This window comes from Rhipicephalus sanguineus, chromosome 1, assembly GCF_013339695.2.
Source record: "Rhipicephalus sanguineus isolate Rsan-2018 chromosome 1, BIME_Rsan_1.4, whole genome shotgun sequence".
Taxonomy (NCBI): Eukaryota; Metazoa; Arthropoda; class Arachnida; order Ixodida; family Ixodidae; genus Rhipicephalus; species Rhipicephalus sanguineus.
In genome coordinates this window covers 308,950,491-308,967,919 of record NC_051176.1, presented here as the reverse complement: position 1 = coordinate 308,967,919, position 17,429 = coordinate 308,950,491, and the positions used below count along the sequence as shown (strand labels likewise).

General features: G+C 50.2%; 1 protein-coding gene across 3 annotated transcripts in view; it reads left to right on the top strand.

Moving 5' to 3' along the window:
- Positions 1–17,204, top strand: part of LOC119379425 (WD repeat-containing protein 11) — a 448,867-nt gene extending 431,663 nt beyond the window's left edge. For all 3 annotated transcript variants that reach the window (XM_037648735.2, XM_037648734.2, XM_037648736.2), the window contains one exon: positions 16,961–17,204. In XM_037648735.2, the coding sequence (XP_037504663.1) occupies positions 16,961–17,148 (188 nt within the window). In that variant the 3' untranslated portion in view covers positions 17,149–17,204. The remainder of the gene's footprint in view (positions 1–16,960) is intronic.
- Positions 17,205–17,429: the final 225 nt, after the last annotated feature.

Below are 17,429 nucleotides of genomic sequence, written 5' to 3'. Positions count from 1 at the left end.
TTTTAACTAAAGTCTCCTTTGGCACCGTTGGGCTTCTTTTTGCATCTTTCGCCTTTCCTACGCGACCACGTATGCATGTACTAGGCATTTTCCATTGTGCCACTGGGTCGTCAACGGCTCTTACGCCTTTCACATTGCCTAATACCACGTCATACAAGGGCTCTTCTAGACACAGTGCAGTTATACGCCCTGTGAAATATGGAGTGTCTAACAATATTCTGGCCTCCGGGAAATATCTCGTTGACCAATCTGCCATCATTACTCGTGACGTTTTTCCTGTGAGCTCCGTGTCGTTGACAAAACTTCGTCTAACCAGCACCGTACTAGCACCGGAGTCTCGAAGTACCGACACATGTTGGTCGTTCACTGTCCCTTTGACAACTGGCATATTATGTTTAAGGCCAGCTGCGGCCACAGCTGCACTCACTATATTCGTTATCTCAGTTTCCTTTCTGTCATCTTTCTGTCCTTCTCTATGAGCTATCACCGCTGATACTTGATCTCGCGGTTTCTTTCGACATTCCTCAGTCTTATGGCCTCTCATATTGCACACCTGGCAATAACTTCTTTCCCGTTGTACACCGTATTCCACTAGACAGTTACGGGCTTGATGACCGAGGCGATTACAGAGGAAGCACCGTTGCTGCATCTGCTGCTTTCTATGCTCATTGTTTCGGGGCTGAAACTTTGTATCCTCTTCCTCTCCTCTGATCCTGTCTTTAACCATATGTCCTAAATTACCAACCGCCTGAGCTTCCATGTATTGGTCGGAATATTCGGCTACCTCATCGAGTGATGCTAGCTTCCTTTGCTTTAGAAAAATGCACAGCTTTGGGTGACAACAAGCAAGGAATTGTTCTCTAACCATGCAGTCACGCACACCCTCATACGTTTTGGGAGTATCTGCCATCTCCATCCACCTGTCAAAGTAGTTAGACAAGCGGCCCACAAACTGCTTTCCCGTTTCACCGTCTTCGGGTTTACATTTACGAAATCTCTCACGGAAGCCTTCAGCAGTCAGCCTGAACCGCTTAAGCAGTGCTTTCTTCACTTTGTCATAGTCCATTGACTCGGAGGCGGGCATTCTCCCAAATACACTCAAGGCTTCGCCTACTAAACACAGACTAAGTGCTGTCGCCCACTCACTTCTATCCCAACCTTGTCCCATAGCAATTCTTTCGAACCGGTGTAAATAGGCATCTAGATCATCTCTATTCTCATCAAATGGAGCCATTAACTTCCGCGGACAAATGCTCTTAGCTCTCGGCAACTCCCTTTCGCTAGAAACCGACGATCTACTGTCATCATCTCTGGGAATAGAGGCGTCTGCCAAACGCAACTTTAAGAGAAGAATCTCTTTCTCAGCTTCACGCGCCTCGCGAGCTTCCGCGCGTTCAAACAAGCTTAGCGACTCCTCTCGGCTGAGTCCCAGCGCAGTAGCGATTCCCAACAATTTTTCGTAATCCATGCTCCCGTGCTGTGAGAGAACAATTGGGTAGGATAATCAATCCTGGCAGGCTCGCCAATATTTTGTCATGGTCTCTAGATGGTTAAACACAACACAGGAACACCGAGGATAACGAAAAACTTCTTTATGCGAAAAAACCACTAAACTATTTACATAAGAAGTATTGAAGAAAGCCCGACTATATAAACAAACATCCCTTGTGCACACTATCCCAAAACTAATAAAATATTTACAGTTTCATCACGGGTTACTGGCGTTGACGTGGCAGCTCCGGTGCTGAGACGACGACTTGGCGTGTCCGCGAAGTGCGTTGCTTCACCGGAGCACGACCGTCTGTTGCACCGTCGGGTAGCTGCAGTTGCCGGTCCACGCCACGTCAGGTACTTGCTTTGGCTGTACCGCTCGTCGTCCGGTGCGCGACCCACGGAGCATAGCCGCAGAACATCTGCGTGCCTCAGGAGAAGGGTCTCGCTGATGCGCGCTGGTCGCCCTCCTGGTCACGCCTCCCAGGTCACAGTACGTTGCTGCGAAGGCTGGGGCACATTTCCAGGAGCTGTGCTGGCGGACCTCAGGCGAACGCCTTGCCACGACCACCGCTCGTCCGTGCCTCTGCCCGTTCCAAGCGCTCTCCGCCTTCCTCCTTCTCCTCGCCGGCCACGTCGCCTCTCGTGCCTCCTCTTTTCCCTCTTCTTTGCGTTCTTTATTCAATTCTCCTTCAATGTATGGTCTTCTTCTTTCTCTTCACTCTATATTTCTTCGTTTGACATCTGTCTTTTCTCTCATTTCTTCTTCCTCTACTTCTCCCTCTTCTGCCAGAAGTCAACAAATTCATGACACTGAACCAACATTACGGGACAAACTGCGATCATGGGCATCGGCAGGGGGGTGTGCAACAAGGCGGCACTTGAGCACTTGTTTGCCGGACGAAAGCAGCGGCGGTGATGCGATCTCCGTTGACGGCCTCGAACGCGCATTCAACAACGTGGCCTGCGTCGTACACCGCCTCACCCTCGATAAGGCACCGCTACCTTTCACAAGCTTTATCTACATACTTGTAGATGCTGGAGAAGGGCAGGCTTACTGAAATATCGAAAGCACCACCCAAACTAATCAGTATCGTACGGCGGAAACAAGATAACGAGCGAGAACACTCACACACAGTTTCACTTTCTAACCAGCAATGCGGCCGGTGGCATCGGCGCACTCGTCGACCATCCGGGGGATTTCTCGGCCCTGTCGATTGGCCCGCAACTAAAACAAGTTCAAGATTACACTCGAAAACATTCGTTGCAGGTGTTAGTTGACCGTCGCGAGGCTGTTCGTTCGACAAAGTTCCCGCCTGAAGCAGACGATCCGCATACAGGAGCAGCGGCTGCTGCAGCGTGGTTGAGAGCGGAGCCCCCGCTCTGACGTCACACGCGAGAGGGCGCCACTCCAGGATCTCGAGGCCATATTCGTGAAATCTAGCGCTCCTAAACAAATTGCGAAAGCGAAATTGTGCAAGAACATTGTTTACAAATTTAATGAAGAATATGGAATGAATTAGACGTGTCCAAATAATCGTGAAACTGAGTTGTGCACGCCGATTCGAGTCCACGACGTTCTACAATACGCGCTGTGCTTTTAGAGCGCAGCTCTTAGGCGTCTGTTCCTGCGTTGTTCGGCATCGCCGTTGGCGTAGTCGGCGTAACCGATAGAGCAAATGAGGACGAAAGGCAGCGAACGTGGATTCTGTCGATACCACGAGCCACTGCATCGATCGCTTTCTTCCTCCGTCATGCGTGCTCGCCCTTCGGTCGGAGCTCGTGCGCACGCAGGGCTGGTGGGTGCGCTGCTACTGTCTCGCTTGTCGTGACGGGGATGTCGATGACGCCTGCAATGCACAGAATGGCGTGCGTAGCACTCGAGCACTGGCAGTTTCTGTGGCAATATGTAACGAATGTTCCAATGCGGATAGCCAGAAATTCAAACACAGTTCGCGTTGCCTCAACACAAAGCTGCGCTCAGAATTCGCATGACGGATTATCGTGATCATCGGTGACTTTTCGAGCTATGAAGATCTGTGGGTTTGCATCTATGTTTTTTTTTTTTTAATGCGAAGCATTTCTTAGCGAACTTCTGCGACTTTGAGCGTATATCTATCTGTCTATCTACCTATCTAGCCGCCTACGAATTTGTGCTCTCCTGGCCGTTTCGTTCATGGGGTGTACACCAAAATTGGTATGGCATAATGTGACTGTATGACAAACATAAATGACTGGTCATAACATGAAAATCATGACATGCATGTCATGTACCGCATGATTTACATGCCACAGTCTTGGTGCTCTTGCGGCCGTTTCGTTAATTTGATATTTACCAAAATTGGTATGGCTTGACAAGAGTGTATGGCGAACATAAATAACAGGAGTTATTATGAAAATCATGACACGCGTGTCATGTACAGCATGACTTACGTGCTACGCTCATGGTGCGCTGGCGGCCGTTGCGCTAGCTTGATATACACCAAAATTGGTAGTGCGCGACATGACTGTGTGACGAACATAAATAACGGGAGTTAATGTGAATGTTGTCGTGCCTGGGTATTTGGATCCGACCCTTCTCGACAACCATGCTGTTGCTACGAGAGGGCAGCGTCGTACCCGGACTCCGTTTGGTAGCGTAGTCGAGTCTTCGGGTTGAGGAACTGATGCTAGCAAGATGGGAAAACAATAACACGTTTACTGGCACTTTTCGTACACTCAATTACATAGTGACAAGGTACCGTTGTCAGATGGGAGGAGACGCGGCGCCCGGAGGCGCTTTGTCCCAGAGGTCTACGACACTCATCAACCCATCATCATCCGTACGTCTATCCCGGTACCACCTCCCCCCCGGGTTGAGGAGGGGAAGATTTGTCCCTGCCCGGACAAGGGGGCTACCGCTCGGCGCAAAGCGCCAAACAGACGTAGCCAGTCTCACGGCCCCACGCCAGAGAGACTCGGCCATGGGGCTACAGTTTGGTGCGGCAACTTCAGTCGCTGCACACAAAACAGACGTACCCGAGAAATACCGCACAGCTGGAAGCCGGCGGGGTCCTACCCGGACGGGGGGCCACAGTTCGGCTCGACGAGTCCAATCGTCGCGCACTGAACTGCGACCGCATTGGGGCTACCGTTTGGCGCGGCAACCTTGGTCGCCACACCCAAACTAGACGTACCCAGGAAGTACCGCGTGGCCGAAGGCCAGCGGTGTCCTACCCGGACAAGGGGGCCGCCGTCCGTCGCGGCGACCAGAGTCACCGAGCACAGAACGGAAACGACCGACATGGACCTCGTGGGTGGAGCCCAGCAAGGCGACTGGATTACCCGGGCGCATGCAAGGTACGGGTAAGCAACAGCGGAGACCTCGACCGTCATCACCGCGGTGTAGCAACGGAAGTCGCATGCACCTAGACCGGCTCGGGCTGTTGGTTCCGCAAACACAAGTGACTGGCACGCTAGGCCAGTTCGTTGTACCTTAAAGGGAGCCATCATTAAAAGGTGATGGTGATCTGCCCTCCTGACTCACTAAAGATGACTGCTGGACGGTGCCAGGTTTCGAGAAACTTCTTAACGCCCAGGCGCTGCCGTTCCCGGTGGAGGACAGAGAGTTCAGCGACGAGCGCATTGGATGAGCCTGTTACCGAGGGCTCAGAGCCCCATTTCTCACTCAGCACCGTCGTTTTAACCCCTCAGTTTGGCTTCTCCTTCTTGATGACCACCAATCACACACACGACACCTCCCACCATGGCACAGTCCATTCCACTGTCGCGGAAGGGTCGTTGCACACTTGAAGCAACAAGGGTCCTGCGGTTGACGGCACGCAGGTGGGGGAAGCAGGACAACAGGTTCCTCGTGCTTGCCCCTGCAGTTCTTTCCCCGAAGGCAAGAACGTGCCGCTTGCTCCTGCAGTTCTTTCCCCGAAGGCAGCAAAAGGTTTGCGGAGACTCCCGTCCAAACATACCCGTCAGGTGGCTTCGGCAGCGTACCAAGCCAAGCCCAGGAGGCCCATTGTCTCCGGCCTTGCCGTCCCAGACTTTGAGGCCGAGATTCTGCCCATTGTTGGTCACTCGCCGTCCCAGGAATTTCGTTTCCAGGAAGGATGCAGGTGTTCTAGCAGTGTGAGAACGCCTCGTCCGCCGATTCTCATGGTCAGCGCTTCGCCACCGACTGCCAGTCATAACAATGTCATAACACGCGTGTCATGTACAGCATGACTTACGTGCCACGCTCATGGTGCGATGGCGGCCGTTCCGCCAGATTGATATACTCCAAAATTGGTATTGCGTGATGTGACTCTGTGACGAGCATATACAGCAGGTGTGATTTTTGGAACATGTCACGTGACAAGTGTTACGTGAGAATCATTGCATACCACGCCGGAAAAGTCTGTGCACGCGTTGTGGCAGCAAAGAAGATAAAGAAGAGGACGGATTGCGTGCCGGTTCATGATGATGACAATTTTTATTCGCCACTAACGGGGATTCTCCAAGCTTAAACAGCTCTGCTTTTAAAAGAAACAGAGATACCAGCGCACGTAATTGTATTAAGGCCACAAAACCGCAAAAGCGGGCGTACACAAGCGGCTTGGGGATCTCGAGCCCTAAAATTCCCTCTTAGAGAATTTTAGTGCCGGGACCCCAAAGTGCCTTGCGTAGGTAAGCCCCTTACGTTTCTTTGTATAGTCATGGGTGCGGCTGAGAGTACAAGGGAACGTAAGAGGGTGGATAAGGAAGCGGCTTGGAGTCCCCGGCACGAAAACTCTCTAATAAGAAAGAAAAAAGAAACTCACAGGATCCCTTATGCATTCGCCTAAGACCACTCGAAGGCGAAAGCCGTCTTCCTTTCCTTCAGTTGATGTATTGTTCCTCACGCCACCCCCTCCCCCTTCGAAAGCTTTGTGACCTAACATTGTTTTGCACTGCCTCCAAGATCGGAGGCACTGCCATCTTTCTACACCACATCTGGTCATGTGCTGACTTCATCGCGTGAAGTCGCGTTATTCGACGTCATGATGACATCACAATCTTTGGTCGTATGGTCACGTCATTACGGGATGATTTTTGACATCCCTCGTGTTGACGCCGCCGACGCGGGACGCCGACGCCACGGATGACGGCGGTCAATTTTCGCGTTTGCTGAGGCATCTAAGGTTTTCGTCAGACCAGGTGCAGGGCCCCCAGTAGGCGCGTGTTAAATGAAAACAATACCTCGTTCGGCTAGTCTGATAGCGGACATCCTGCTGGTTTACTTTACAAAATCATTTTTCTGCTCAACTTCTTCGCGCTCTATACTTCCTAATCACGAAATTTCATTGAAGAGCTTCCTGCACGAGCACAGCCATCGTGCACTATACGTGCATGACTAAAAAGCGCAAGGCACATTCGCTTAGCACAGAGGCGCAGATTAATTTACATGCGCGAATTAAACGTGAAACTGGTAGCATGTGCACAAGCGGCAACACAGCGGTAAATGACATCATAGGCTGACAGCCACAGAAACGCAGACCACGTACATAACGTACAACACATGCCAGGTAACCGCCGCAGCTGACGCGCGGCTGCATTAACCTGCGATATCGAAATAAGTCTTCCCCTCACAACATCACGGTAACATCCCAAGCTCGTGCTTACGTAATTACGTAAACGCAACACATCACGCTTGACACTTACAGCGTGATCGCTGCAAAATTTCAGTCTGCCCAAGCGATCGAAACGCGAACCATAAAACTCTTTTTTTTTTTTTTAGCGTGACAAAATTATTTTTAAAGTTTGTGCGCCTGAAAGGGCCCCATTGCACAACAAATAATAAGTGTGTATTAATGGTACGTTGTTTATGATACCAGCAATATTCAAGCTAAATACTCAAGTACGTATCTCTCATAGCACGGAGCAGTCGGTCGGGGTACATTTGCTGCGTCTGATGTTTCTGATCCAAAGGCGTCGTCGCTTCTTTTCCTTGGGAAGCCTAAAAGGCGGAAACCCTGCGCGCTGCTGTTTGAACAGCCAACCGCAACAGCAGCCCATCGCACGCAATAAATTCACGCTTGAATGCGAGGAGCAGTAGCCATGAATACGCGCGGCTTCGCACAAAGCTTCGTAACCTACGCGCGCTCCTCAGCGATCGTGTAAGTGTGGCGCGCCGGCGTCTCTCCATCGCGGCAGCGCCGGACTCCGCGCCGCGCTGTCGGCACTGCCAAGCACTGCCGCCCGCCGCCGCCGGCGAGGAGAGAGGGTTTACGTCACAAGAAGAGGGCGGCGCTGGGGCGGAGCTCGGAGAGCGGCGAGATGAAACAATCGCCAAACTCTCCCGAAGGGTATATATGGCTCTGATTTTAGGTAGAGTGCCTCTATGTCCTTCTCGGAGGGGCGGGCGAGGAGGACATCTAGGCACTCTAATTTTAGGCGCGCCACCTGGGGAGCGCTGACTCAGTCGCCGTCTGACACTGCGCTGGAGCCGCGTGATAGCGCCTCTGACTGGCGTTTCCTAGACAATCAGGAAAGCTAAGAATAATCAGCTGAACCTTTGCTAACGCTACGTATATCCTGGCATAGCCGAGCTAAGCCACTGCAATTTTTTTTTCAAGCTGAAAACTTCAGTGCAAACCAGGACGGACGGCAAAGAAGAGATGAGACCAGCACTGCAAGTTATATGTACCAACTAGGCGCAACCGAAGTATCTTTCTAGTCTTTTTAACGGCGATAAAATTTCGTGTGCCGTGTATCGTTAGTTTCGATTGAGGCTTTTGGGTGACGTCTCACTGTCGCCGTTGCATGCTGCAATCGACATTTTTCTGGGGGTGGGGCGTAGAGGTGGACGGTGAAGGTGTTGCCGGAGACCGTGAGGGAGGTGATGCGCAGGTAGGCTTGGGCGCGAGTCGAGTCCGCGACGCTTAAAGTAAAGGTGTTAAGTAAAGTAAAGTAAATCCGCACCGTGTCGCGAGATGCGGGCGGGAGGTCTTGCAGGCACGCTGCTTGCAGCAAGGCGGTGTACAAATGCCAAGGTTGTAACTTGGTAAGTTCTACAGGGCTTTTTGGACGGCCGACGACGTGAATCGTGTCGCCTGGGAGACGAGGAAATAGGGCGGTGGGAATGTGGAGGCGAGGCACTTGCCCCATTCGATGGCGGCGATATGATGACGGCTGGGAAGTCGGGCGTGGCGGTGGGCTTAGCTGCGGCAGCGGCGGCGAGAAGGCGCAAGGCTGCTCGGCGTTGCTCTTGGGCGCGGAGGCCTGCAGGCCTCCGCGCCTGCAGTCGCCATGGCGACTGCCAGGATTCGTCCGAGAGTTCCTCGGGGGAAACTTCCTGTCCTTCACTCTAAGGCAAAAGGGTGTGGGTTCGTCCTTTTGGGGACTAATGGGGCTGCCACAACCATTAATCCCTTTAAGGACTAACGGCACCGGGTCTAACAGTTAGTCCCCACAATAGACTAACATTTAGTCCTCACATTTACACCTTACCGGGCAACTGTTAGTCCCCACAGATCACCTCAATGGACTAACATTTGGTCCTCACATTTACACCTTACCGGGCAACCGTTAGTCCTCGCAGTTGCACCTCGCAAGGACCAACGGTCGGTCCACTCAAACGCTCCATTCGGATGAACTTTTTATCCCAGGGATGATTTTCTACAGTTACTCTCCGCAAGACTTAATACTTTTTTCGCGTGTTTCTTTCCGCGGTGACCAACAAATGCCGCGGAAAAGAACACGCAAAAGAATATTTAGTCATGCGTATGTCACTGCTTTCGCATTCAATGCGACAACGAAAGACAAAAGTGAGACAATGAAACATTTTATTTTTTCTATACATGTGAAGTTTCTGCTTTCTTCCATTGAATTCCCTACAAAATGTCCAATACAGGTTCAGCCGCGTTGTCATATCTCGTACAGTCCTTTCTGTGAAGCTGCTCCAACGGAAGCGATAGATGGCAGGCGTTGTACGCGCCAGGGCACACAGCATTCTGCTCGTTGTGGGCAACGGCTGCATCCTGCAAAGCACAAAAATATTGCAAATATTTAGTCACGTGACAGCGAGGGTGAAGACGCACGAACTGTGCAAATACGTGCAATGTGAACGAAAACACGTCTAAAACATGGCACGCAAATAATTTCACCCCTGCGAAGCACAAAAATATTGCAAATATTCTGCGACACGTCACAGAAGGGATGAAGACGCACGTACATGACAAATATGTGCAAGGTGAAATCAGAATGAGAAATCGTTTTATTTAGTTATCGAATCAATTACAAAATTTGTGTATACAGAAGCAGGTCCCATAGTCAGAGACTGAATCGGGACCTCCTACAGTAGTGAATATAGAAACAATTAATTGGTGCAGCAAACAGTGGTGCAGAAAACAGGTAATAAAATACATCGCAGGTAAAAAAAGAAAAAAGGAGTTCTACTGAAGGAAATTATTAGCAGAAAGTAGCAACAAAAACTGAAATTAGACAACATCAAAAATAGAGGTAATTCAACTCTCCTAAACAGTTTTCAGATACTTACCATGGTGAAAAATGTTAAAAAATAAACTACGAAAAAGAAAACTAAACAGGGACATCTGATATCAGCAATGTATAGGATGATGATGCGATGCTGCGTTAACATTAGGTTGTGAGAAGGCACGAAAGGGAGCGGGAGTAATAGAAGTGACCAAAACTATCCAGATTATGGAATGGATGAGAGGAAAGTTTTCATATCTTTTTTGAATATGCCGATTGATTCCGAGGTTTTTATTCCTGAAGGTATAGTATTACAGAAATAGATTTCAGTGAAGTGGGCTGTTTGTTTGCCATAGTTAGTATTAACTATAGGTAAGATAAAATTGTGATTTTGTGCAAACCTTGTCAAGTTTGTATTCTCTAGACTTGATGGAGGGATTATAAACAAAGGAAGCTGATTTATTATTTGCTTGAAAAATAGTATTCCTAGATTATATTTGAAAGTGTTCTCGATTGTTAGGATGTTATTGGCATGCAAGAGTGCTTTAGCATCACTGCGATAATGACTGTGTGTAAGTATTCTAATAGAGTGATTTTGCATAGTTTGAGGGGAGACGAGATGACTGCTGTAGGTATTGCCCCAAGATGTGATACAGTAATTAATATGAGAATGAATAAAAGCGTAGTACAATGAAAGTAATGTGGGTTTGGAAAATATATCGCGGGATTTAATTAGAACACGTATGCCGAAAGCCATTTTTTTCGCAGGTATGCAACGTACGAATGAAATTTCAAATGACGGTCCAGTTTAATTCCCAAGAAGGTCGTCTCATCGTCTGCTTCAATTGCGAATTCATTTCGAAATACTGGCGGGATATAATTATGTTCACGTTGGTGAGAGTGGAAAACAACGAATTTCGTTTTAGTGGGATTTATTTGTAATTTATTATGGATACACCAAGCAGCCAAGCCTGAAAGGTCATCATTTAGTTTCTGTGTCAGAGATTGGAGGCATTTATCAGTGTTAACAATTGTTGTGTCGTCTGCATACAGTAAGCATTCTGAACTGGTAAGGCAAGATGGCAAATCATTTATGTAAATAATGAAAAGAAGTGGGCCGAGAATAGAACCTTGAGGTGCTCCTATATTTGTTACTTTAAGTATAGATTTATGACCTAACAGGCTGACAATTTGGCTTCTATTGAGTAGGTAGTTTTTTATTAATAATAGTGTAGGACCAGTTACGCCTATTGCTTGAAGCTGCATAAAAAGAATGTGGTGGTTGATAGTGTCGAATGCTTAAATAAAAACACACGGCTAAAATATGGCATGTAAATAATTTCACCGTGATGTCATACGTCATCAAAGACGCATTTCAAGCCACACAGCGCAACAAACACTTCAAGTGCGGCGGCCGCAGCCATCACGCCGAGGCGCCGCCAACCACCGTGCCCCAACGAGCCGGCGAGTTTTTTGCGAGCGGCGTCGTACAACTCGAGCAAGCCCGTCAGCCGCAACGCGAAGCCGACGCCACGAAAGGCGCCAGGCTGCTAGCGAGCGAGCGAAGGGGACGCCGACGATAACGGCGTCCAATTTCCACCAAATTCTTCGAGCGCGCACTAGTACAGTGCAGCGAGCGAAAGCGGGGTCGACGCCTCGAACGGCGGCGAACTGCTTACGAGCGAGCGTCGAGGAAGCCGAAGGTCACGGCGACCAATTTCCGCAGAGTTCCGAAAGCTGAAGCACCCGCCAACCCATGCCGGTGCATTTCAAGCCCGCGGCATACAATCGAGCTCGTTGCTACCGCACAGCGTTTCGGACGAGTCGCAAAACAGCGGCGAGGCCTCTGCCTAATATTGCTAATATTGCGAGCTTGCAGCTCATCACCACGGTGAATCATCGGTGAGCGAACATCCGGCCAGGCGACGACAACGGCGGCCAATATCCAGGCGGTCACAAAGCACAGGCGAGCTCACGCCCAAGCCGGCCCTCGCGGTACATTTTGTGCGCGCGATATACAACACGATCGAGTCCGTTACCGATAATCGCGATCAGTTTCGCGCACGCGATAGGTACGGCAGAATAAAAAGCGATCACTTACTTCTGAAAGAATCCAGCGCCGATTTGTGCCCCGAGTCAGATTGAAGTCCGATAGGCCTACAGTCTTCTCGGCCGCCATTCCTAGCCGGTGGCGACTCAGTGCCGTGACTGCGCCGGAGATATACAGCGCGGCGTCGCGATGTGTCGAGAGCAGCTCCAGACTTCGTGGGTGTGGCGAAACGTAAAAGCAGCACGACACACTCATCCACGCATACGTCTGTATCAAAGGCAGCGAGCCGTAGGTCCTAGATCGGCGAACTCCGAGCGCGACTTAACCGGCAACACGCCAGCTCAAACACAAGATGGAAGACTGACCCGAGCGAGGAGGACGATTAGCTCCCTTGACAACGGTTTGCACACGGAACGTATCCATGCACACGGCCTGCATCTCCCGCGCCGTTCATCCCTTTGCAGACTAACTGAATTGCAATAGAGCGAATTTGGGCATGTTGGTGTAGCATAGTGAAACACACAGCGCGAAACAACGACGGGGACACAGAAAGGAAACACACACAGCGCTGACTTACAACAGTTTATTAGATGAATTTCCTTGGCATATATACAGAAAACAGCCATACCAATGCGCATGTCAAAACAGATACGCTCCCCATCATCTTGGAAAACCCGATCGAAGAAATGCTAACTCTTTATTTGATAACATGACTGACGGTGAACTGACACATTCATCACCCAACCTATGAATCATCTCAGCTTCGATAATCTCACGCACAAGCTTCTTACTATGTTTGCTTACGACATCAGCTTCATTAAAAATTGGCGAACACGTGCAGTCCTTGCAGTGCAAAGCAAGAAGACCCCCCTGACCTTTCGTTACATTGCTAGCATGCTCTCTGAATCTCTCATTTATACATCGACCAGTTTGGCCGATGTACTGCTTCCCACAACTTAGCGGAATAGAATAAACAATACCAACTGCGCATTCTTGAAAAGGAACACGGTGCTTCTTTGTGCAAGAATTTCCCACTTCACCACTTCTGTTGGGCTGCGTTAGCCTACACGAGGCCAGCTTTAGCGGAGCCGAAAATACCGTTGACACCTGCGATTTGTCACCGATTCGCTTAAGATTATGCACACGGCATGCATCCCTCTCCGCTTGCTCCTACGACGGTCTAACCGTTCATCTGCGCGCCCTATTGGGCTCCGTTACTCCTCGTTCGGGGTAATTTTGCCTTAGAGTGTTCGACAGTGTGCTCCATAGCGGTGGACAGCTAGGAGATGGGCGACGAGGCAGCGGCCGGTCGGTCACTCCGTCGGTGAGCTGGTGTGCAGGCGGCCGCACTCGAGCTAAGCCTAACAGGCCTAGGTTGGTGCACGGCGTGGTCGAAGGCTTTCGGAAGCTCTCCCGGGCCACCGCAGGCGAGTTTTGCGATAAATTAGGTGTCGAACGAATCCAGATAATGTGCTCCAGCCACCCGTGAAGAAACTATCCAGATAGGGTCGAAAGGACCGGCGCGATGGCCGAAAATTGGCGAAGCCAAAGCGAGGTGCGACTGCTCTCGACGGTGATCCGTCCCCCTGTTCACACCATCGCAACGTACAGGGCGCTTCGTTTCAATAATACTGACGTATGTGATCTAACGTGAGTGCTGACGTTACGTCAGACCATAAGTTACCCTTTAAACGCCAGTGTAGTCGACGTTCATGGTAAGCCCACGACGTGCGTATAGCTACTACACTTACAGAAACACGTAGATCCACCTCGTAACGCTTGGCTCAGAGCCATAAAATATAGCATAGAAGTACCCACTGACTGCTTCGCATGAAACCAATTTCCACAAGGCGTGGCATCTGCGGAATTTTTTTTTCGCTGTTCTTTTACTCCGGCTATTCAGTCGTTGCGTGGCACCACCAGAGTATTTTACGAATTTCTTTACTCCACCGAAAGGAATTTTGGTGAGAGGCATCGGGATTCTTGTTTTTATATTTTACTTCGCCGTTACGTTTGTTATGCTGATCTTGTACGCGTTGGTTACATGAAAGCATTCTCGGGCAAGCATTGCAGGGTCACTGTTTTTTTTTTTTTTTTCACAGAGCGCTAGCAGATGAAATGCAAGAGAGCACTTGAGTTCTTATTATTTGATTTATTCAGAATAAACAGCGGCATTCGGTTGATGACCCAGCATTTGGGAAGGTAATAGAAGAGCAAAGAAAGATACAAACAGTCACAGTTTCACCGCAAGTGCGAAGCAATGAATGTGATAGCAACAAATTGGAATGTCACAAGAAGAACGGCAAGCCGCTCGCAACTGGCAGCGCACACACAAGCACAAAGGACGCACGAAAACAACACAGGACGAGCGCAAACTAACAACTGTCACAGCTCTACACTTGCAGTGCTCAAACACTATTTTCCATACGATTCGACGTGCGGCGTCGAATTGTCCGGCATGCGGCGCACGACGATTGAGCACACATGAGGCGAACGAGCAATCAGCGGTAGGCTTCACCCACATACGACGCCTCGGCATGCACACTCGGAAGATTTCGTATCCTCGTAATGAAGCACAACCTTGCACAGCCACGCTTCGTTCTATAAGAAAGTAATGAATAAAACTACGGCTTCGCAAACGACAAGCACATCGCAACAGCCCGCCGTCACTCACGACTCCGATGGTAGGCCGAGCATGGCGGACGCCGGCTGTCGCCTACGCCGTTCGCGATCACACGCAAAGTCGTCATAGAGCTCTTCTTTTATTGCGATAGCAATTATGTGGACAGTCTCGACGGGTTTTTGCCGTCGCCGTCATGTCCCTCCCGTATGGAGTCCAAATTGATAACAGCCCCCCGCGCATCGTATGTCTGTTCTACCACGGGTAAAAGCGCGCAAGCGGGGGCGACGAACGCGGCCGAAGCAGAGATCAGACGATCCGGCCCATTTCCGTCGCTCGGAGGGTGCATGCGATAACATCACCCTGCTCGGGAGGCCTACCGTCGAAGCAGACAGGAAACGCCACGCCTTTCTTTAACGTGCATGAAAAGACGCATGCACTCTCCGTCGCTCGGAGGGGGGAGGGGGGTGTCGCGCGAGCAGCGTAATTTGAATCTAAGGGCGCGATCGGAATCGCTGGCGCGCGCGCTATCTCCACAGCCATCACACCGGGCGGCTCGTATACCCTTCTACGTGCTGCGCTCTCAACGCGAAGTGACTATGCGGAGAGCACCTCTCCCTGGAGCGGCCGTATTCTCTTACACCAGCGCTTTGTAGTTACGCGAGATCGGATACAAAACAGTTAGCTGCCAGCCTCACTTCGTATAACACTACAATTTGTTGCTATCGCATTCATTGCTTCGCCCTTGCGGTGAAACTGTGACTTTTTTACCAACATGATTAAGCTTTGTACTCGCATGTAATGCACTAACATGCGCTATTAACTTTTTCGACGTCATCGATGTGAAGAGCAAAGGTGGAAGCGAAGCGAGCCGGCTCGCTGAGACGACGGTGTCGCTGTGTTTACCAGCTGCGAAATGGCCTTGCAGCGTTGCTCGCGATCCCGTCCAGCTGGCCGAAAACGCCGCCGGGACCCAAGGGCTACTGGCCGCCGTTTAGGCGGGGACCTGTTCCCCAAACCGCTGGACCCAATAAAGTTATTTCTCTCTCTCTCTCTCGCTAGTGGTATACTAGTGGTTCGGAAACGGGCGCTGGCTTGCGGAAATGGCACACTTCAAACATCACTTTATTCAATCAGTAATTATTTCACGTCACAAACAAAATGTACTCGATGTTTATCACGCCGCCGCGAGCGGCGTTGTCGACAAATGCTCCGAGGCTCGACTCCACCGACTCGCCTTGGCCACTGTGACCAGAGAGGTGACAGGGAGAGGACGCCACCAGCGGCGTGACGACGTCTCCCGAGCTGTCATTGGCTGCGGCCGTCCGACGGTCCGACGCGCCGACGAAAATATCTGCCCGGTTTGATGCACACCGGGCATGCGATGCGTCGGTCCCGATGCGATGAAACGTCACTATTCCGGCTTCCACACCGCCGCGTCGGACGTCGCATCGCATGGAAAATCGTACCGTCTGTCTCGGCCTTTACTCGCGGAACGTCCCACGGGCTTCGATCTACGTCATACCAGTGGCGATGTCGCGAGGTGCTGCCAATTCAGGTGAACACTCACGCTTACTTTAAAACCAAATTAAAATATATTAAAGCTAACGTCCGCCACTAATAATCGGTCAGAAGTACCCGCGCATACAGGACAATCAAACAACACAAACATTTTGAGGTTTCAGTTTTGGTGTCATGGGTCCTTTAACCAGGTTGCACGTAGTTGGCTACCCTATCATAACGTGCCTGTGAAGCAGCGCATGGGACAACACACAGCGGAGGTAGGGAGGAAACGCAAGTGCTTAGAGTTACTGAACTGATTTTCTCACCTGTACTATAAACGCTTCTTGCTTATTTCATCCGCTTACAAGTTATTATACTTCCATCCACATTGAACCCTAGCTCTTATCAAAATGAACCCCATCCGCAAACTTATTGTCAATTTGACACTTTGATTACACCTGAAGGCCCATGCACCTCTTTTTGTTGTTAGTGGCAGGGGTTTCATCCCTCATTCGAAAATCCCATGAAATCCACCGCTGAACCTTGATTACAATACATTCATCTTCATCTTAAATTTAACAGGAACTTTCCACAGTTTTGGGAGCACTTCACAACTTTTTGTTGTGGTAGGGACGGGTGGGGGCCCGGGGGGTTCTCAAATTTCACGGGGTGGGGAGTTAAGTGTTTTAACACCGCCCCCCCCCCCCTCCCCCCCCCCCGGCTACGCCAGTGCAGTTTTGTGTGGTACTTTGAACCGTGCACTAATCTGAAATGTACAGTGGAGAGCAGATTCACATTTTTCTTGCTTGACAGCTGAAAACTCTCTGAAGCAGTCTTCCTTAACGTATGTGCAGCAAGCCTCTTCCAAACCGTATGGCTGGATTACGCTAGATATCTGCACTCCCTGGGAAACAAGAGAGCCAGCTTGCACTACTGCTCTCTAGCTGGAGAAGCAGCGGCGGACCTGCGCAGGGAAGTAGAGATGCTGCTCGACGAGGAAGCAGGCCTTGCCATTTCCGAACAAGCACAAGAAATACAATAGCTTTGTCTGCTGTAACTGCAGTTCAGGAACTTGATAGATAATTAAAGCATATAGACAAGAACGCTGGCGTGTGGAGATTGCTTGTCTCCCATATTACTTGGCTTCTCTGCTTTTCTGGTGTCTTCATACAGTGCGGTTGAAAAGCTACTTTTAAGATGTTGTAATGTGCAGGCTTAAAAAACAAAGAGTGCCGTGAAATACCAAACTGATATTGATGCAAGAGGAAAAGAGGCGGAGACCACAAAGCTAGTCAGGCTTGCCAAGGTGTACATACCTTGTTA